This window comes from Chelonoidis abingdonii, chromosome 15 (genome assembly GCF_003597395.2).
Source record: "Chelonoidis abingdonii isolate Lonesome George chromosome 15, CheloAbing_2.0, whole genome shotgun sequence".
NCBI classification, from domain to species: Eukaryota; Metazoa; Chordata; order Testudines; family Testudinidae; genus Chelonoidis; species Chelonoidis abingdonii.
In genome coordinates, this window is record NC_133783.1 from 11807360 (window position 1) to 11830640 (window position 23281).

Sequence of the window (23281 nt, forward strand, 5' to 3'; positions counted from 1 at the left end):
TTGGACCAGGCCCTGTGAGTAGCAACTTGAAGATTTTCCTGTTTGTTCTGCAAGAAGAACACACATGGGGGGCAATTTAACTCTTTGTTCATTAAACCAAGCCTGGGAATTCCAGGTGACAAGCTGGGCCAAACCCATGGCACTCATATGTTTCAGAAATAATTCATCTGCTTTTCACCCATTCATGGAGCCCCATCCTGGACTCCTTGCTCAGGCAAAGATCCTACTGAAGCCGATAGGAGTCTTGCTGAGTAAGGAGTCGGCATTTGGCCTCTCTAAGGCAGCTGGAAAGAACAGAAAGCTTGTTCCAAATGCTTAGTTAATAATAATAAAATGAATGGAATGATCACGAAAGTGCTGACAAATGGAGTACATCTACTGGGGCCCAGTCTGCAGCTGCTGCATGGTTGAGCCCTCTAGGACATGGACAACACAGTGCAAATTATTCCCACTGTTGGTGTCACTAGGCATAAATCTAGGTAACTTGGGAAAATGGAAGACCACGAATGTCGATAAAGCCCTTCTGCTTAGGCTTTGATGAACCATTGTTTTTTTATGTTTAACACTTTGTGTAACCTAGTGTAACTTAAATGTGTTAATAGCTGTAAAATGTAATGTCAGCAGTTAGTTTTCTGATTGTAATAGCCAGTTCCCTGCTGTAATACACTGGAGCTAAAACTGAAGAAGTTCAGGCCACTCTTAGTACAGCCATACATGTCTCTGCAGCAGAAAGGGAGAGCGAGGGGGAAAGACAAAAGATTGCGTGAGAAAAGATATCAGCTGGATGGAAAGAGGGGGAGATGTGAAGATTAGGTTAGTTAGCAAGAAATAAGTTTTGTAGTAACCAACTTTGAATATAAAGGAAGAAACTGCTTGTTTTAAAGTGTGCAGGATTGAGATGCATTTTCTCCTCACACCTTATTTGAGCTCAATAAACTTGTGGTTTTTGCTTCTCCATCTCGGGTGTGTCTGTTGGCGTGGTGCACAATGGGGCAACGGACCCCCCTGCTGTTGACCCCCACTCGGGCACTTGGCGGGCAACAGTTCTTTGGCGCCCCAACGTTGAGGCTCAAGGCTAAAATTCAGTTTTGCCCGGAATTCCTCCTGGTGGTCAACGATCCGGCGACACCGATTTGCCAGTGCATCACGGTGACTTCACCGGGGGCCTTTGCAGAGCTGCGTCTGGCTGACCTCGAGGAAACAGATGCAACGCCCGACTCGAGTATGGTGGAGAAGCAAGCTCCCGCGGGCGACGGTGTGGAACAGTCCCAGGCGACGTGTGAGGAAACTGGTCCTTGGGATGAAAGTAGGAACAGTCGGTTGTCCGGACTCTCTGTTGTTGGACCTGGGGACGCCCAGTTTCTACCCTGCGACATGGGGCAGTGGGACACAGCAAGGGCGGGGAAGGCAAGGTGTACCCCCTAAGCATTCTAGAGAATTTGGAAGGTGTTTGTTCGATCCGTTTAACCAAGAATTAGCGTTGAAAAGGTTTTTGTACAGTAGACTGGCCTAGAGGGTCAGAAAAGGTGGCACTGAAGGATCAGTAAATTACGTACGATCCTCCATTACTCCTGTTTTTGTCAGTGGAACGGGTAGCTTCTGAAAGCTGTTGTATGGAGAGGCTTCTTGTGTAAAAAAAAAAAAAAAAACGTTAAAAAAAAATCCCTCATTTGTTAGGCTCCTGTTCTTCCCCCTGTTCTGGTGGAGTGCAAGCAATTCAACCACCCCCGCCACGCGTTGGGATGTTGCAGGACAAAGAGGACCTGTCTGAGAAGGGAGACCATGTCCGTGCCTCTCTCCCTGTTGTAGCTGTAAAAAAAAAAAAAAAAAAAAAGAAGGGGCCGTTGTGAGTGACTTGTTTACCGGGAAGACGCCCAGAGTACTCTGTAAGCAAAAGCTGGGACCAGACTACTCTACGCCAAATCCAGTAACTAGTGACTTTAGAAGCCGACATGGTGGGCTGACTTGGTCCCTGCATCGTCGGTGATGAATGCTACCTGGGTCTAGGCAGGGTTGTCGTACCACTTCCCTGCCCCTTTCCTTTCCGTTGTGGGCTACTGACAGTCTGTCATCTCACTGCGATGCAATCAGATAGCAGGCGCCGTCTCCAGAGACCAGCGACGCTTCTTTGCTGAAAGGAGGTTGTGTTGGGGGTCATGCGCCCGCCTCGTTAGCCTCTCTGTTGTGAGATCCCTGTAAGGGAAAAATCCTTAGTTTATGAGCCACTGCCGGACAGGCACCCGGTTCACCTTGGGGTGTGTGGACATGAGTTGGGACAGTACTGAACGTTCCCTCCTTCACCCCTAAGCGTACCCCAGCATATGTACGAATGTACGTACATTATGGTTCAAAACCTGCAGGTTTTAGACCCCGCATTGGAACCTATTTACACGTGTAAAGAATCCAGTAAAACAATGTCCTCTAGAGGTACGTCTTTCATTTAAAATAACGAATCATATATCTCTAGCGGAGCCGTTTAATCTTCAAAAGCCTGAGACAACGTGAGCGAAATTGTCTTTGGGAAAGGAACGGGTTAAGTGTGAAATACATCTTTGGTCCGGGATATAAAAAAAAGGTTGTTCTGCGTTCAAGGTCAAGAATCAACGCAGACTATGCTTTAAGTACAAAAAAAGAACTGCTATTCAGCCCCCAGCTGGCTGTGGAAAAAAAAAATAGAGCGAACCAAAATATGGCAGCTACATTACAGAACTGAGATTACATTTGCACAAGCTTAACTGCTCAGTAGATCAACAGTGTGCTTTTGTGACCCCGGAGCCGGTGTGGCTTGGTGACACCAAAGAAGCCACAGGCAGCCAACCTGGACTGGAATCTCTGAAAAAGACGCCGCAGGAGATTCCAGGGTGTAAAAGAACAGCCCTCCCAAGAGCGGAAGCACGTTAAAAATTCTAGACAAGCTGTATACAGGATAATCTCCTGTCCATCTCTCCCCCTTCTCTGAACATTATGTACAGAAGTGGCCAGTCTGAACGTATGTGCGTGAGTATGAAAGGGGCTTAGGTCTTGGGGGCATTAATGTTTTCCTGAGTGATGTGGAAGCATTCCCAACACTCTCTGTTGTTGTTTTATTATTTTATTAATGGAGTTTTAAAAATTCAGTTATATGGTGTGTTTTCTTTATCTTCCCCCAATGATCCTGTAGTGTCAGCCTGATCACCTGACACGAGGGACAAATTGGTAACAGAAATTTGTCACAGTTTGGTGAGCAATTAAAAGGGGGAACCCTGCAAAATTTACACCATCTATTTGTTTTACTCTTGTTATTTTGTGTTTGCTTTACTTGGTACTGTTGGTGTTGTATGTTGAGAACTGCATGAGTAAAAGTGAGCATTATAGAATAAGGAAACATTATCTGGTTTTGGTTCTGTTCTGTTTAACCAGTTACTGTTGTTTTTCTGCTCTGTTCTTTTGGACATTAGAAGTGTGGGCGGAACTGAATCTCTCGTTCGTAATTCCTCGGAGTGGAACCCATGTGTGCGAGAAAGCTCTGAGGTCGAATTGAGATCCTTCTGTCCCGTCCCCTGTAGTGGTCAGTCTATAGAAGTGGGAAAACCTGGCTTAGACTGTAATTTCCTTTGCTCTCTGTGTAATTCTCTTTTCTGTTTAAATGTCAGCAGACAGATGAGTGGGTCTCTGGGTAGACCCTCTAAAGGGGTTTAAATATATGTTAAGTAAATGGCCTTTGTCCAATGGGCCATGTATTTTTATTCAGGCGGCAAGCCTCATGAGGAAGGACTCGGGTAGTCTTGTGAGTAAAAATGTTTAAGGAAAAAGACGAGGAGGGGTGGCGGCTAGTTAAGAAGCCCACCCTCCTAGCTAAACTGGTAGTGGAACAAGTTGGTGCCCATGGAAGGGACGGTTCAGCAAGAAAAGCAGGATAGGGCCCAGGCAGGCAGGCAACAAACAAAAAAATTAAAAAACAAGTTAAAAACTTTTAAAAGTGTAGTAAAAAAAAAAAAAGTAAGTGTAAGCATGGGGATTTCAAATACTCAGGACTTACTTAAAATAGTGATTTAAGTTAATAAAAGTAGCTGTTAAAAAACAAGCAAGTAATTTAAGAAAAAGTAAGAAGTTAACTCTGTAGTTGCTGAAGGGAACAGCAGTTGGACCTTATAAAAATGCTAAAAAAAAAGTTCTTGGTGTTTTTAAAATGTTTGTAAATAAGTTCAGGCAAAAAAATTATTGGATTGCAATCATTTGATTTGACTATAAACAATTTGGTTAAATTAGCTAAAGAATGTATACAGTGCTATGTAATTAAAATTTTATTAGGCTCTAAGGGTGCTATAAGTGGTAATGTTTTCTTTCAATGTTTAAAAGCAGGAGTTAAAAGTAAAAAGCAATCAAAATTCTAGTAAAGTTAATCATGTCCCTTTTAAGGTAAAAATCTTTAAGCTGTGAATAGCTTTGAATCCAAAAGCAAGCCAGAAACTGTCTGTATTAATGCAACTTATCTAACTGATAAGGTAGAAGCCACTGAAACCTGGGCTGCCTATGAAACTCACTCACTCACTCATGCCCGTCACCCCAATCGGGGCATGGGCCGCCAACCACAGATCTCCAGAGTCCTCTATCCTGGGCCATTCGCTCTAGCTGATTCCAGGTATAATCCTCCTGGTTGCAAGAAGGGTAATCAGCTTAGTGGCTTCCTCACGGCTTTCACCACCCAGCGTCATGCATCTTCGAGTTGAAGACCCTTCTTTTTCCAGGGTAAATCTCTGTTGTCTCTGTTTGTTGGCGTCCGCCCCCGCCCCCCCCCCCTCGCCCCCCCCCGCGCCCCCCGCCCCCCACCCGCCCACCCTCCTCCTTTATCCTGACTTGGACAGGCTAAACACATACAAAAATATGGGGTAATCCTGTGTTTTGCCTGAAGTCAACAAGGGCATTTTATATCTTAGCAATGATTGTCTGCCAGAAGGGGTAGTCCTCTGTTTTTGTTGTTTTTTTTTTGTCTTTCAGATAATCAGAAAAAACTGATGCCAGCTGAACAGCATTCAGTGTACCATGCATTTACTGGCACAATAGAAATTATGTTTTGTGTTCTATGTTCTGTCTTGTGGTGTTTGTCTTGTGGCCGGAATTGTTGTGTTTAGTGTTTTCATGAAATGGTCTGGTTTAAAATCAGGCAAAAAAGTTAAATTAAAATGCAAATACTTATTTTATTCAACTTAAAATACAAAGTGTTTAAATAAATCAAAAAACTGGAATATACTAAAGTCTAATGCATTTCCTTAAGTAAAAAAAAAAAATTTCACTGGCCAAAGTATTAATTGCAAAAATTGTTATTAAACTTTGCATACCAACAGTCTTTAAAAGCAAGAACATAAAAAGTTAACCCACTCCCCATATTGTAGAGGAAATCTTTCTGGCTACCTCAGATTTCTAGCCAAGGGGCTTGGGAATGATAAAAAGCTATTAAATTAAAGGTTAAATTAAATGAACTCCTCAAAGTGGGTGTGCTTGTCCTGGCTTGTTGCTCCAAAGTTTTATAATAAAGTTATTTTAGTAAAAAGGTATATTATATATGGCATACAATAAATAATAAAACTAATGTACTGTATAATAGCAATGTTTATGTGTTCGTTATTAAAAAAAAAGGTGTATAAATAAAAAATAAAAATTTCCTTTGTAAATTAAAAAAAGCCAAAAAAAAAAAAAAGTTAGCAAGCTCAGGCTATAAATAAAACATTGACTCCATTCACAGTCAAGACTTGGCTAACAATCAAAAAAAGGAGGGCTTAAATTTGCCCACACAGCTATAAGGTTTGCAAAACACTGCCAGGCACTAATAAAATGTGTTAAGTTTCTTTTTTCACAGGTAAAGAAGCGCTACCGAAGACCCTAGCAGCCCTGCCACTCCTTAAAACCAGGAAACTGGATTAATGTAAAGGTCCACCAACAAAAGACTGCTTTGGCTCTATGCTGGAAAGGCCCTTATCAAGCCCTGCTGACTACCAACACAACTGTAAGGTGGCAAAAACTGACTGCCTGTACCCATGATTCTCACTGCAAAAAGACCCTTCCACCACGGAAGAATTCTCCTACTGATGATTAGCCATTTCTCCTTCTAGCTCCACTGTGCCTTCTGGACAACAGGCGGAAAGGACAAGGTAAAGTACTAGTAACCGCTCCCTTGTCCACTGACAAAACTACTGTGCCTTTAAATTTTTCTAAAAAAATCAAAACCATTATAGGGTGATGTGCTAGTAGCCTCTCCCCTATAAAATGCTGCACCATGACTGTTTTGGAAAAAAAAAAAAAAGGAACACTCACTCCACTGAAATTGCCAAAGTCCAGAAATCCCTGACTAGAAAGGACATTAAAAACTGACCCTGGTGAAAAAACAAAAAATTATACACTGACAGAAAAAAATTTGTGGGACTCATGCTTGGAAATGTAGTATTAATTGAATTTTAGGGTTTATTCTACAGGCTGCGCCCTGTGTCCTGAAAAGTAACTAATAATGTAACCCTCCCTCCTATGCTATTAATGTTAATGCCTTTTAAAAGTACTTAAAAATAGTTAAATAACAGGTGTATTATAGTACTAACACCAAAAAAAAAATGGTATTAAATATCATTGAGGCTGGGAAGGCATTGCAGTGAAATCTAGTATGTTTAGGAATTCAGGATTTCCTAAATGACCAGCCGATGGCCATTCGAAGTAATCTTAAGTACCAGACTTGGCCCACTGCCCTTACAGACGCATCAGGAATACCATCTAATCTGTAATCATGGAGACATATGTGGACACTTTCTGGGTGGAAGTGTGGCTTCCCAGGGCGGGGTGTGCGCCCTTATTGGAAGTGAATGCTGTCCTTATGTCCCAGAAAACGCACAGAATATTAACAAGCACATCCTGTCAGCCAAACAGGCTTTTAAACAGTGGAAGGCCCAGGAAAGGGAATCCACTATTTCTAATTCCCTCTGAAGCTGGTTACCCAACCTGGGGGGACTAGGGGAAGGCATTGTTCACCTCCTGCTCACTGGTGTGGTGTTGCGTATCGTTACTTTTCTCTTGTTTGCTTGCTGTAAAGCACTCCAGCTCCCTAGAGCTTAATTGCATGTTATTCTTTAAATGTAAGAACACTCAGCCAAAAGTTTGTTGAGTGTTCTCAAAGGAGGAAGTTGTTGGTGTCACTAGGCATAAATCTAGGTAACTCGGGAAAATGGAAGACCACGAATGTCGATAAAGCCCTCCTGCTCAGGCCTCAATGAACAATTGTTCCTCCATGTTTAACACTTTGTGTAACCTAATGTAACTTAAATGTGTTAATAGCTGTAAAATGCAATGTCAGCAGTTAGTCTTCTGATTGTAATAGCCAGTTCCCTGCTGTAATACACTGGAGCTAAATTGAAGCAAGTTTCAAGGCCACTCTTAGATACAGCATACATGTCTCTGCAGCAGAAAGGGGAGAGCGAGGGGAAAGACAAAAAGATTGAGTGAGAAAAGATACTGCAGCTGGATGGGAAAGGAGGGGGGGAGTGAAAGATCAGTTAGTTAGCAAGAAAAAGTTTTGTAGTAAACAACTAAAATATAAAAGAAAAAAACTGCTTGTTTTAAGTGTGCAGGATTTGAGATTGCATTCTCCCTCGCACCATATTTGAGCTCAAATAAACTTGTGTTTTGCTTCTCCATCTAGGTGTGTTTATTGGCGTGGTGCACACCGGGCAACGGACCCCCCTGCTGTTGCCCCCCTCGGGCACTTTGTGCCGGCAACACCACCAAGGATCAGTCCTACTCCCATCAGCAATGGCTTCCATCCAGCAAAGCACGGAAGTTTGTGAGTAATCCTCGTGAAGGTAAGCACGTGTGTAAATGCTGTGCTTTGGATCCAGACCATGGGGTATGCTTTAGAAAGAACTACCTTTAGGAAGAGAGAGATTATTTCATTCTCCATGATCAGTTGGTATTCTCTGCCTTTACTGAGAGCTGCTAGCAAGAGTGCTTAGATAGTGCAGTTGTGATGTGTGGGTATGGTGACGTGGCTACCTGTCCACTGGAAACTGGACTGATTTCACTAACGCCGTCACTTCCGATTCACTTTCAGTCCTAATGTATATAGTTCATGTCTGCCAGAAGAAAAAGTAACTTTGATCACACCAGAGTAGCAAAATGGTTTATTTAAAAAAAAAAATCCTGGGCAAAGAGAAAAAGGACTTATGTTAATTTCTTGCTAACTTCTGAGGGGATTGTTTTTTGTGTGCTGTTCTGTAAATTCAAAAACATCATTAAAATACGTTAGAGCATTCTTAAAGGGAAAGAATTCTGCATCAAGCTGACAGCTAAAAGGCTGCTTAAACATCTCCCTTTAGGAATTATTACCATTTGCCAAGTTTCTCTTATGTTTGGTTTATATGTATTTTCCAGTGTGGGTTTCTTTCCCCCCGAATTTACTGAATATTTATATATTTGTGTAGCATGAAATACACTTTTAACTGTATGAAACAGAAAACAAAGAGAAAAAAACCTATTTCATTAATATTTTCTTTGGAATGCTTTTTTTTTTAAAGTTTCAGGGTATTAATTATAAGTTATATACCAGCTATAAAAGATGAAACTTAACTGAAATCCAAACATTTAAAAAACAAATCTTTAGGCCATCTCATGAATAAAAAAAACCCATCGCTGGCTTCTGTCTATGATATTTTCTGTTGTAATTGATGACTGTCCTCCTTTAAAGTATTGATATTAAAGTATCGAAGCTTAATGTACCATGCATTTGTTTTGAGTTCCTACCCCTTTGTTTCTCAATGAACCAAAATCTAAAATAAATAAAAATCCCTCTTAGTTCTGAAAAGCAGAGGAGTAAATTAGAAAACAAGACATTTTTAAAAATTCAACTTTACCTGCCTTCTGGCTTCTATATTCAAGCAGTGAAGAATGGTTCATTAGGTAACCTAAATACAGTGCAAACAACCGACCCTGTGAGAATGATGTTGATTCCTCCCAACCTTGTATCAGAAATGAGTCCCACAGCTCCTTGCAAAGTAATTGGTCTAATTAGATGGTAGGAAGGAGCTTCTTTAAATTCCTCAGAAATTAAGACGTGTCATCCGCTTAACATCTTAACATCTGTTACTGCCTCTTGCACATTTCACCACCGCACAGGTCTGAAGGAGACTTTGCAAGTCCCTTTAGACAAAAAAAACCAAAACAAAACACCTTTGAAACAGAGAAGAAATTAGCCTTTCCTTCAGTGGGATGAAGCATGTGAGGCATTTCTCCCCATCTTTATTTCTCAATTTGGTGCATGTTTGCCTGGGTGAGTACGGCTTTCTCTTTGTTAATAAACAAATAAAAGGACATGACATATCCTACAGTAATCCTTACTGATGGATAATGTGGTCCTGAAATTGTTTCCTGAGAGACTGGTCACTGTGCACGTTACCCCCTCCTCCTGTTTGCATATTTGCAATTTCGTTTCAAATGGGCTCTTTTGATTTTTAATTATTAGTGATTAGAATGACAACTAATTTACTTTCTTTTTTTTTTCTTTAACTTTATTGTCTGGCAGCAAGTAAGTAACATTTAATTATGGCTTATTGCTCATTCAGTAGGTGTAATTTCCAAATATGTTTAAAATATTGATAGGTTATTACTTAGCCATTGGCCGGGTGTCAGACATAGACACACAGAGTGTATGGGAACTGCATACAGAAATGGTGAATGAGCGTGAAAGTTACTTTGCAACATGCCGTTTCTGAATGTTTGAGGCTCTTTAAACACATCCTGTTTAGTTCTTTTTTTCTACACTCATATTCTTTAAATGCTGCTGTGCGGTATTTATGTGAATTATTGGTACACCACCATAGGGGAGCAATTTAACATATATATAATTTAAAAGGTAAAAAGTTCATGAGTGTAATTGGATATGTTACATACCAACTCACATTATTTCCCAAGGGACTCATCATTTTTTGTACACAGAAGAGGCAGGATAGGAAATCTAAGTTACTGCAGTTTATGAAGTGCTTTTCTTTGGATTCTGCTTTGTTTTAATTGCAGCTCAGGCAAATTATGCCCCCTACTTCTTTGATAATGGAGCCAGCAGCACTAATGGGAACATGGCACTTCTCAGCCTTTCAGAAGACACACCTGTTGGTCAGTATCACAGTAAATGTGTTTAAATTCCAAAATTGCTGTCCTTTGTTGCCTGAATCATTACAGAGGAATGGGAAAGCATACAGTTTATTTTGTTACAGTATTCATTAACATATGCCCAAAATGTTCTAGTAGCTTTACCTTTGATGAACTTAAATGTTATTCTTTCTCTCTTTATAGACTTCGCTTCATTTAAAATGACTTGTTTGACTGCAAACTGCATTTTAAAATCATTATTCTTCTCTCACACACTATTGGTCACCTGATTCACCCAGATCATCCAGCATGTGTGTTGTGAGGTCATAAATGATTTGTGATATTAAGAGAGATTCTTGTCTGCCCAGGCAGATGTTTATGGGAAGAGAACAATGTTGTTGATAATTATTAATGAGAGCTTAACTGTACGTTGAAATGAAAATAAGAGAGAACACACACGAGGTTTTTCTTCAAATAATCATCATCCTTTTTATGTTTAAAGTAGAAATGGTTGAACATTTACTGTCACAATATTTTTGTGATAATTTTTTTTTGAGTAACCAGGGTAAAAAAATATTTTTTTAATTGAAAATTTTGGAGATTTTATTTCCCAACCAGCTCTACTTTAAAGGTTTTATGGTTTAAAAAAAAATAACGTAGCAATACATCCAAATGCAGCACTGGAACTCTGTTTTATGTTTACTCTTGTCTGGCTGTAGTTACTAGCTTTTGAATGAGCACCATAAAAGGTAGGCACTATCTGTTCTGGTTGGAATTAAAGTGAGTGAGATATTAAAAAGTGCCCAGCATTGGCCTAATTCTGCTCCCACTGTCATCAGTGGGGCAACACCATGCTTTGAAAAATTTCACCCTAAAGTCTCTTAGGCATGTTTTGTAACAGGAGGTGTTTGTCATGGTGTGGTTGGGAAAAGTATCCCCAGCCCCCTCTTGTTTGGAGTGCTATGTACTGGTTGCTTACACTTCAGACACATCTGCATTTCAGTGGTGGTGAAGATACAGCCAGTGGAATTTCTTTCTAACAGGAAAGGATCAATGTAGCAAAAATGATCCTTCTCTTCCTTTTGGGAGTGATGGCATAGATTCTCTTCAGTTTCTGCAGCTGTAGGACAAAGGGCCGCTCCTAGTGGGGGCAGACTACAGCAACGCCAGCGTGAGGTCTGGTCTACACTCAAGTTTTAGGTTGGATCATGAATTTTAGGTTTACATAGTTACATTGTTCGGGTCTGTGAAAAATCCGCATCCCTGAGTGACGTAGCTATGCCAACTTAAACCTCAGTGTAGATGCTTCCATTGACCTAGCTTCCACTGCTTGAGAGGTTGATGGTCCTTCAGTGATGGAAAAACCCTTTCCATCGCTGTAGGCCGTATCTACACTAAGAGGTTATGGCTGCATAGCTATGGTGCCATAGCTGTGCTGCTACAGTCGCCATAGTGTAGACATAGTCTGAGTCTTCTTTACTGCTTCCTGGGCCCTGTGACATGGGGGATCAGAGTTTCTTCTTCAGCTCTTCCCACCAATGGGAGAGTGGCAACATCAACCAGAGAAGAGGGGAAGGAATGATCATCCTTGGAATGTACCATCTAGCACATAGCTTATAGTGTTACGTGATGCATTTTCCAGTGTAATTAGCTCAGATGGAGACTGCCTGTGGTGAACCTGAGGTTCACTATAAGCAGACTGAACAGAAGTACTAGTGGCACTTTAGAGACTAACAAATTTATTTCAGCATAAGCTTTCGTGGGCTACAGCTCGCTTCTTCGGATGCATAGAGTGGAACATCCGAAGAAATGAGCTGTACCCACCAAAGCTTATGCTGAAATAAATTTGTTAGTCTCTAAGGTTCCACAAGTACTCCAGTTCTTTTTGCGGATACAGACTAACATGGCTGCTACTCTGAAACCTGTCTATAAGCAGACTGAAGCTGCAGAACCAGTGGGAATTTGCTCTCTGAATCCAGCAATCGAAGGCCAGCACCAGTGTACCCACGCCAAGCAAACCCCCAGTGCAGTCAGGAAAGCTGTGATTTGCAACAGTGGATACTACCCCTGACACTCAGGCAGAGCCCAGCTTTTCTTGTCTACACTTGGGGTTTGTTCTGGGGAAGCTACATCAGTGGCTGGCCAGTGACTACTGGAATCGAGGCAAAATCCCAACACAGACCAAGCCTATAAGAGGACTGAAAATCCATTAGTATACAATGGAGCAAAATGTGACTCTTGTGCCATTTCAGACAGGATGAAATTCACCTTGATGCTAAGGGTTCACTCAAAAATAATCAAATCACTTAAACCCCAGGCAGGGGCTGCAGGTTGGTAGGTGGTTAGGAGCAGGAGAGGGAGGTGTTTTTTTGGCTTAGATCTCAGGTGGTCTCAGAGTCCCAGCTAGAAGTGCCTCTCTGATAGGCAACTAGCTAGGCTCAGAAACTTAAGAAGATGTTGGGCAGCTCTCATAAGGGGAGACATGGGATTGCTGTCCAGAAGCCAAGAGACAGTGACCTGCCATTTAAGTGCTTCTCCAAGCCTCTCTGGTCTGAGATTTCCTTGTCTGAGTGGGTTGGAAGTATCTGAAAACATCCATTCTGGCAGTACTTCGGTATGTTCCTTTCCAGTCTTGCCTAGAACTTGGATGTGCTATGAAGAAAAATGAGAAAATAAAATCAAATTTACCTGCAGGCCAATTCAATGCATTCCTCTGTTACTAATTTAACAGATAGTCTAGATGTGTTATGGGTTGAAAAAACTCGGAATAATTTCAATGGTTCACTGTCAAACAGGAAGGAAATATCTAGTGGGGTCTCGCAGGGGACTGTCCTAGGTCCAGTGCTATTCAATATTTCCATGGATGACACCAATATTTTACGGATGACACTAAGCTGGAATGGGTTGCAAGCACTTTGGAGGACAGGATTAGAATTCAAATGACCTTGAAAAATTGGAGAATTGGTCTGAAATCAATAAGAAGAAATTCAGTAAAGACACAGTCAAAGTACTTTACTTAGGAAGGAAACATCAAATGCTGACTAGAAAATGGGGAATAACTGTCAAGGCGGTAGTACTGCAGACAGGCGTCTGGGATGATAGCGGATCTCAGACTGAATGAGAGTCAACAATGTGATGCAGTTGTGAAAAAGGCAAACGTCATTCTGGGGTGTATTAAGAGTATCATATGTCAGACACGGGAGGTAACTGCTCCTATCTCTTGGCACTGGTGAGACCTCAGCTGAGTACTGTGTCCAGTTTGAGGTACCACACCTTAAGAAAGATGTGAACAAATTGGAGAGATCAGAGGAGAGCTACAAAAAATGTAAAAGGTTTAGAAAACCTGACCTATGAGGAAGGGTTGAAAGAAATGGGCATGTGTAGTTTAGAGAAGATAAGGCTGAGGGGGAACCTGATAACAATCTTCAAATATGTAAAAGATTGTTATGAAGAGGATAGTGATCAATTGTTCTCCATGTCCACTGAGGATAGGACAAGAAGTAATTTGCTTAGTTTGCAGTAAGGGAGATTTAGGTTGATTATTAGGAAAAACTTTCTAACTGTACTGATACTATAAGCACCTGAACAAGTTACCGAAGGAGGTTGTGGAATCCCCATCACTGGTGGATTTTAAGAATAGGCTGGACAAACATCGGTCGGGGATGGTCTAGGTACGCTTGGTCCTGCCTTGGTCAGCACAGCGGAGGCTGAACTAGAAGAACTCTTGATGTCCTTTTCAGCCCTACATTTCTATGATTTTATTATTCTAAGGCTCCCCCAAATGAAGGATCCATAGGGGGCAGCTGCTTCAGTGCTAATGTGCTGTTTATTGAGCTCTGCCTGTGTGCTGAGTGCTACACTAAGCAAAGATCCTGCCGTCCCGGAGGTTGCAGCTAAAGGGCCAGATTGTGGCTTTGTCAGTTACTGTTGTATTTTCCCCTGTCTTTATATGAATAATACTCTATTTGCTTCTGTTTATGACAAGATGGGGCTGTTTGCTTGTACCCACTGATAGGATTTTGGTTGGATTTTTAATTTACTTCTTTTTCACCAAGTGGAGTCAGCATGCTTAGTATAGTTTTTTAATTGGTGTTAACACTGTGCTGGGAAGTGTTCCCAGGGTGTTAATGATATGGAGAGCTTGTGCATTCAGATATAACTCATCCAATATTAGGAGCTGAGACTGAACTGGAAGAGAAATTGCAATCAAACAATTCAATTTCAATGGCACATAACCAAGTGTATCAGTTATACCCGAAAAAACGGCTCAGGAAACAGTAGGGCATAAAGATCAATGAACCCCATTGTTTCCTATTGGGAGACCTCAGAAATCTCAGACTTGACATGAATGTCAGTGTTTCATATTACCTTCAGCAGTAGAAATTTCCTGCTGCCCTTATAAGAAAGTCCCTAAAAACTGCAGCAGGTAAAATGCTTCAATTTTCATAAGAGATTTTTGATGTGACTAGAGCATAGGCTTGCAAAGAAGATGCCAGATTGTATGGCTAATATTTGACCTACAGTGGTGTTCCCTCCGTGCATATCCTCTTTTCCCCCCAGAAAGGATGAAAACTGCAAAGGATGAAAACCTTACTGAGTTTTTGATCACTTAGTTTCCATCCTGCAGATAGTTCAGTGGGAAGGGGTGGATTTGTACAAGTTCATGTTGAAATACATTCCCACACACTTGCATAAAATTCTTCTTCTGTAGCCCTTATGCTGCATTGTCTACTGGATGATTATGTGTTTCTTGGGAGTGATATTATTATTGTCATTTATGTGTACTGGGGCAATTCCTGGGAGTCCTGATGATGGAACAGGGCTCCATTAAGTTAGGTGCTATACAAACACAACAAAAAGGAGATCCCTGCCTGAAAGAGTAGTTAGTGTATAAGACTGGGAACCAGGATTTCTAGGTTGCCACTGGCTTGCTGTGAGATCTTGGGCCTTTTTGACTTAGTTTCCCCATCTGTACAATGGGCGTATTATTTGCTGCACGGTGGTATTGTTGGGCTTAATTAAAGTGATTTGCTTTCCATAGATGAAAGGTATCACATATTGCAAATGTCAAGTGCTATTTTTATCACTAGTGTTCATGGCATCTGAAACACCCAGTATAGCTTTTTAAACAGATAATACAACTGGAACAGCTGCCACAGACAAATATGCTAGAAACCACAGCAGGATGTCTCAGAGGGGCAGAAGAAATCAGCTGGAAGGCAGAAAAACAATTATACATTTGGAGAGGAAATAGACAGGACAGAGATATGTAAGGTTGAAGAAACAGGGTGAGAAATATAACAGTGAGGCAATTAAAAAGTGGAAAGTTATAATGACACAAAAAAAGAGTGAGAAAAAGACTACATTGACATTGAAGTCATTGGAGTCAATCCAGATATATGCCTGTGTCAATGAGAGCAGAATCTGGCCTGACGTGTGTAACATCAAGACGAAGACTTTCAGAAACAAACGCATTTGAAGTCAATGGGATGTTCATCTCTTTTGAAAATCAGCTCCCGTATATAGGAAGCTAAGTTAGGATGTAGACACCTGAGTGTGACACCTCATTTTTTGAGAAAAATCTCAGACCAAGTTTTTTCTTTTTCCCCTTTTATTTTGCAGTAAAGCAAAAATAACATTGACTCCTCTGCCTTTTCCTAGTTATTTGGTGAATTACAAAGTTATATTTATAATTTTTCTGGGAGTTTTTAAATGGAAAAGCCTAAGAAAAACATGATTTGGTTTGCAGTTTTGTGCGCCTGTTTTCCAAACTCTTCGTACTCACTGGTGGTGGGTTAAGCTGGATCTTGGCGGTGTGTACTACCAGCATACCTCTTGTTCCTCTATTACTCTTTGCAAAATTTTAACTTTTACTTTAAGAAAACACCACATTTTTAGCACTTCCAATAGCAGAGATTGCCATACAGATGAGACCTGATGCACTGCAGTCTAACTAAATCTTCCAATAGCCTCTTAAAATAATCTCTCTATCCTTGTGGATAAGCAAATATGCTGAGTGTCAACTTCAGATGCCATGTTGCTTGATGTTCCACAGCCCTTTAGCCCTCTGCTCCATTATATTGTGACTTGATAGGTTTAATTTCTATATCTGAAGAGTGAGCAAGTGATCTTTGAAAAGTTTTTATTACAAAACCTGAGAAAATACAAGAAAACATTCATGGTGCATAGTTGCTATTGATAGCACCACAATCCACAGCACATCAACTGTAGCTAGGGAGCTAGTAATCTGCAGCAGCATTGTCTATCTCTGCTGTTAAAATAACCACATGTGCTCTAGTGCAGAAGTCAAAAAGATATTGAATTGCTGCATGATTTTAAGATGCAACCTTTCAGAAGTGGTGTGCTGAATCTTCATTTATTCACTCTAATTTAAGGTTTTGCATGCCAGTAATACATTTTAACGGTTTTAGAAGGTCTCTTTCTATTAGTCTATAATATATAACTAAACTATTGTTGTGTGTAAAGTAAATAAGGTTTTTAAAATGTTTAAGAAGCTTCATTTAAAATTTAAATTAAATGACAGAGCCTCCCAGACCAGTGGCCAGGACCCAGGCAGTGTGAGTGCCACTGAAAATCAGCTCACATGCCACCTTCGGCATGTATCCAATAGATTGCCTACCCCTGCTTTATAACTTAGGGTAAAAATCTTGCAAAACTCAGTATTTCTGAATGGTTTAAACCAGGAAAGAGGCAAAACTTGGTGGTTTCATCAGACAATACACACTAACCTTGTGTGAATCCTTAAATCTGGAGCCCACCTCTGCCACGTTTATTTTTAGGAGAGCACAGTTCATCTCTGTGGGCTGTGCTTGGATCATTCATGCTGCCACTGACAGAGCCAGGAAAAAAGATCTTCCTTCTCATCACCTTGCCACACAACTTCCTCAGCCATGATCCTTCCTTTAGGAGAAGGAGCAATGACTTTTTGTGGGCTGTCTGTGGTATAAGCAAATTTCACTGTTCACCCAGCTGGTAGAGTTACTCAGCTACAATACTTTTGCCACAATGTAAAAAATAAGTTTCCATAAGCGTGGTTTTGTGTACGGAACCCTCAGAATTTCAAGGGAGAAAAGTTCTGAGCTTAATTTTTAGAGTTGTTTGTGGCTCTTACTAGAAAGAATGATCTTCCTAGTGGTTAGAGCATTGGACTGGACCTCAGGACTCCTGAGTTCTTCTTCTGACTCTGGCACTAACTTGTTGTATGATCATAGGTAATTCACATAACTTGTTTGTGCCCAGTTTACCCACCTGTAAAATGGGGATAACACCACTTGTCAGGCCCAGTTAATTGATGCTGGAGAAGTATTTTAAGATTCTGGGATGAAAGGTGCTATATAAATGCAAAGTAGGATAATGGACTTTCAAGGATGTTGCCCAGTAAATGCCCCACAATGTTTTGAAAATGCAGTTCCCACAGGAAATGTCACGTTTGATAAAAAGAGTCAATTCACCACACAAGCTGGCACCATCTTCTCATGTATTTAAAAATAGAAATAATATCTCTTTTGACCATCTTGTAGGCAAATTAGACTGATTAATTTATAGGATTTATTCATTTGTGTGCAAGTGAGTGGATGGTTGGGTGTGTTGTGTAAAGAATTTAAATAAAGGGAAAGCTAAGTGGAAGAAAGGAGGTTGACATTTATTTAGTTCTGTGACTGAGTAAGCCTGTGGTCATTCTGACATCTCTGTCAGGGGAGAGTTCCATAGTCCAGGTCCAGCTCTTCTGGAAGTTGTCTTCAGCATTCACGGGGCTCCACATATTTGACTTACAGTTCCATTGTTCTAATGAGGCATAGCTGTCCTGTGAGGATGGGCAGCAGTCTTCCTGTCAGCTGCAGATGTAAGTGGGCATTTTAATGCTCCCATGGCCGACTGGGCATCCAATAGCATGGAGGACCCCAATGGTGTGGATGAGTTTAACAATCTGTGGACAGTTACCGTTAGTAGTGGGGAATGTTACAGAGGATACAAATCATTCAGAGCTCTTACTTCTTCGTACCAGCATCACCTCAGCCTTGCTTGGGTTCAGGGTTAGTCAGCTACTCTTCATCCAAATGAATTTTATGAGGGAAGAGGATTGAACTTTATGCTTTTCTGCAGCTGAGGGAAGGGGAGGACCAGTTGCCCACACTGATTATCTGGGTTTAACCAATAGGGAGAAAATTATGAATCATAACTATTGAACTGTATACTTACGATCTGGTGTTTGCTTCTGACCTTAAACTCTGTGACTCTATGAATACAGTCCTAGAAATCGGAGCTGGTTTACAAAACTTCAGTAACCATAAAAAGAAACTAAATGCATAAGGAATAGTTCATTGAAAACATATCCTGGTTGAAGTTACCATAGGGAAGTCTCATGGAATGACTAAATCTCTTTTCAGGTACACATGTGTACACTCTGAATGGAACCGACCCAGAAGGAGATCCTGTGACCTACGGAATGACCTATGAAACTGGGTCAAGAAGTTACTTTGCTGTTGACACAAACTTTGGAAATGTCACCTTGACTGAGGAGCTTGATAGAGAGGTAAAGCACAATGAAATGGTACCCATCTGCACGTTTCTATAAATGGATTCAAGTTCTTAATTTGATTAGTAGTTTTAAGGGAGAGGTCAGTTCAGACCCTGGTGTAAATGGTAACTTGAAGTCTTTCAGTCATGATTTGAGAACTTGAGTTACTCAGTCAGAGGTTATGGGTCTGTTACAGGCATGGGTAGGTGAGGTTCTGTGGCCTGCAATGTGTGGGGAGGTCAGACTAGATGATCATGACAGACCCTTCTGGCCATAAAATCTGGCCTCCAAATCATGTAAACTTATTCTGCAGTCTAATTCTATCCATATTAATATAATACAGTATATTATTGCACCTATCACCTCCTTTTCCAGTTCATTTATAACACTGCTTCTACTACAGAATCCTGGAGTACACAACTGTTAAACTCTTGCCAAGTAGAAACTTCACTGCTTATTCCTATGCTGTTTTCTGTCTAGTTCCTGTTGCAGCTAAGGTTCTCTAACTCTAGGAGATGGAATCTGAATTTCTTTAGGATTCTCCCAGATGTAGGATGAGTTGGGTTCTCTGTAATTATTTTTCAAGAACAGATTGATTATGATATCAAAAATGAATATTGCTCAGCATATATGCTCTTTCCCACATACACACAAGCATATTTTCTTAGGGGTCAGACCCTCAATTCAGTGCCATGCTGCTGCTGTTGAATTTCCTTAAATATTTCATTTGGGACTGATTACAAATAATAGAAATAAAAGTCACTAAAATGGGTTAAGAAACATGTATCCAGTTAAATGAAAGCCCTTTCTGTCAGCTCAGGAAAGTCCCACCAAACATGGCATATTAGGCAACCTTGTTCCAAGATCAGATGTTCTAAACTTCTGATTTGACCCGTTTTGGGGGCAAATCCTTTTCAGGTGAGACTGCTCAATATTTATTAAATCCCTTAAACTGCTATGCACCAAATGAGCAGAAGTTTCACACAATACCTTTTGAGTTAGTGTTTTCTTGAAAAATGCAAAGGCTGACTTCCAGCAGCTCACACATAGGAATTGCTGGATCAAATTGCATGGTCCATCTAGTCCAGCATTCTGTCTTCAACAGTGGCCAATATTGGATGCCTCAGAGGGAAATGCAAGAAATCCCACAAAATGTTGATGCAGGCTAATTTCCCCTCCTCCCCCATGAAAGACTCATCCTAATCCCTAATAGTTAGAGATCGTCTTATGCCCCAAAACATGAGGCTTTATTTCCTTTCCAATACCTACTTTGTTAGTGTTAACTGTTATAACTCTGGGTATTCTTGCGATCCATTTAAATACACAAACCCTCCTTGAATAATTTTGCTAAATACTGGACCTCTGTTTAAATGAATTGTCTTTGTTTGCAGAAGGAAGATGAAATTGAAGTTATAGTCAGTATTTCAGATGGCCTGAGTACAGTGAGTATTCACATGTGCCAAAGCACGTCAAGCTCATCGTTTCTGCATTAGCTACCTTTCAGACAGTATCTTGTTTTATAAGAAAACATGGTCCAATGAGGGTCTTATGCTACTTACGCTCTTTGATGAAATCACAGTAACTCAGACCTAAATCCAACTCCTTACAGTCATTTCAAACTGATTTTGGATTCTGTGGTCCAAGGCAAAAGTCTGACTCAAAGTAGGCTGTAAAACCATGGTATCTTTTCATACAAGGTGTCACCTCAGGCTGAGACCATAGTAGGTCTCAAGCCCAAAGAAGAGTTGGGCCTGGTCAATTTTTGAAGACCTCTAATGCAAAATTCAGTGTTGCAGGAATTAGTGTTGGAGAGTCAGTAGCTGACGTTCCTCCCTTTGAGTCACTACTGAACTTGCATGGTATGGCATTGCACTAAGAAGCTCTGTGTTGCTTGGAGTGCTCTTTTTGTTTGTTTAGTTTTGTTTTGTTTTGTTGTTGGTTTGTTGTTGTTGAAGGTCTGATTATTAAGGGCCTGATATTATTTTCATAAGAGTAATTGAAGTGACTGCACCAATATCCTAACCTAATTCCACTTGAGACCCATACATTTCCCTGTTGTTTTTGTTTGTTTTAAAGATAGGAAGGATGGTTTTGTAATTAAGGCACAGGACTGGTGGTCAGAAAACTTAGGTATTATTTCTGGATGTGCCACAAAACTATCCATGGGAACTTGGGCAAGTCACATAGGCCCAGATCTTCAAAGGTATTTCCTTCCTAAAGCCTTAGAGCTCAGGTGACTGTGGACATGATTAAGAGGGATGGCCGGGGGCATTCGTATTGTGCCTCTAGAGGTGAAATTCTTGGATTGGCGCAAGACGGACCAAAAGGAAAGCATTTGCCAAGAATGTTTTCATTAATCAAGACCGAGCTGTGTTACGGGAACTGGTAAACCAGGTAAAGACTCTTACAAAGCTGAACCACAGCCATGATGGGACGCAGATCATACAGGCCAGCCATTGGCTGCAGAAAATGACGCGGGAGGATGAATGTAAGGCATCACCTCTGGCCTTTGAGAGGACAGCCCTATGGGAGCCTGCCTCGATCAGTGATCGGCATCTTGCCTATTCCTGTGGGGAGGCCCGAAGGCGCCTACTATGATCTGCTGAAGAGGCTGCAGCAGACTACCGCCACTTGAAAGCAGAGATCCTGGCCAGATCGGGTAACCAACTGCGAGCCAGCCGGTATCTACGAGTAGAGTACCAGAAAACAAAACACCCGTGGTCGCAATGTGTATGACTATCATCCACTGGCGACGAAAGTGGTTGCGAACGGAAATCCGAGTCCGAAGAGATACTAAGAGTTCTGGTCATCGATGGATAGTATGAGGAAGGCCTACGCCAAACCTTCATGGCTTGATAAGACGCAGAATGAACCTCCACCTATATTGAGTTTGTCGCAACTGGTAGAGAAGGCAAGGACAGCTTGTGAAGCTGACTCCTACATTTCAAGAAGAGACACCCCGGTTAAACTAGTAAGCGAACCCGGAGTCTGACCCGCGACCTAATACTTCTGAACAGTAGAGGCCAACAAGACTGGGGCCCTAAGACTTTGGCAGATAGCCCGGAAGAGGAAATTTGGACGGGACAGGCTGAAGACTACAAAGTATGGACAACATTAGAAAGGAGGTGGACTGAAATTAGCTGGGGTCCAATGGAAGAAGAAAACCAGGAACCAGGACCCTCCTTCAAATGAAGAAGAATCTTCATACCGGCGTGCACGATAACAGGGGCGGAGGGGTAGCAGCAGATCCGAGTACCAGCAAAAACATCCAGAACGCTGTATAAGTCTGCTCATAGTCAGCTTTAGAGGGCAAGTCTGGTGCCAGCAGCCGGTAATCCTACTCCAATAAGCGTATATTAAAGTTGTGCAGTTAAAAGCTCGTAGTTGGATCTTGGGAATCGAGCTGGTGGTCCGCCGCGAGGCGAGCTACGCTTCACAGCCCTCCCTACGGCGCTCCCTTGATGCTCTTAACTGAGTGTCCTGGGGGTCCGAAGCATTTACTTTGAAAAAATTAGTGTGTTCAAAGCAGGCTGGTCGCCGGAATACTCCAGCTAGGAATAATGGAATAGGACTCCAATTCTATTTTGTTGGTTTTCGGAACTGCAACGTCAGATCAGACATGGCGACCCGCTGAATTTAAGCATATTAGTCAGCGGAGGAAAAGAAACTAACCAGGATTCCCTCAGTAACCACGAGTGAACAGGGAAGAGCCCAGCGCCAAATCCCTGTTCCGCAGTGGGGCGAGGGAAATGTGGCCTACAGAAGACCCACCTCCCCGGTGCCACTCTCGGGGGCCCAAGTCCTTCTGATCGAGGCACAGCCCATGGACGGTGTGAGGCCAGTAGTGGCCCCCGGCACGTCGGGACCAGGTCTTCTCGAAGTCGGGTTGCTTGGGAATGCAGCCCAAAGCGGGTGGTAAACTCTATTTAAAGCTAAATGGGGTAGAGACCACAGCACTAGTTGATTCGGGGAGTGCTATCACACTTGTCCCGGGGAAGCTCATGAAGTGTAGTCAGCTGCTGCGGCCTAAGCATATGGGAATAACATGAGTCTATGGGACAGTTGGTTATTACCCCACTATCCCAGTAAAAATCGAGATTCAGGGGAGCCAGAGGAGAGGAAGTGCGTATGAGGAGCTGGGAGCAAGGAGCTGAGGGTGAGAGGGTGTGCTGCTGGAGGACTAAGGAATGCAAGCATTATCAAACACCAGGAGGAAGGTCCTGTGGTGAGGATAAAGAAGGTGTTTGGAGGAGGCCACCAGGAGTTGTAGCTGTCATGCAGCTGTTACAGGAGGCACTATAGACAACTGTGATCCACAGGGCCCTGGGCTGGAACCCGGAGTAGAGGGCGGGCCCGGGTTCCCCTCAAACCTCCCAACTCCTAATCAGACACAGGAGAAGTTGACCCAGACTGTGGGGAAGATCACTGAGGTGAGCAAATCTGCCAAATAAGCGCAGGACCCGCCAAGGTAGAGGAGGAACTTTGTCCATTGATTTCAGTGGAAGTTTGGCACCAACATACCTTTGAGGATCTGGGCCTTAATCTCTGTATTTTCATTTTCTCCTCCGTAAAACTGGAATAATGATACTCTGCAATGCATCCTTACTCAGAGGAGTGTAGTGAGAATAAATGTTTAGGAGGCTC

The 23281-nt window shown here is 41.8% G+C and overlaps 1 protein-coding gene across 1 annotated transcript in view; it reads left to right on the forward strand.

Moving 5' to 3' along the window:
• The first annotated feature begins 9104 nt into the window (after positions 1-9104).
• Positions 9105-23281, forward strand: part of CDHR1 (cadherin related family member 1) — a 59101-nt gene continuing 44924 nt past the window's right edge. The window contains exons 1-4 of the mRNA XM_032804778.2: positions 9105-9283; positions 10027-10122; positions 18507-18652; positions 20029-20079. Coding sequence (XP_032660669.1) covers positions 9223-9283; positions 10027-10122; positions 18507-18652; positions 20029-20079 — 354 coding nt within the window. The 5' untranslated portion in view covers positions 9105-9222. The remainder of the gene's footprint in view (positions 9284-10026; positions 10123-18506; positions 18653-20028; positions 20080-23281) is intronic.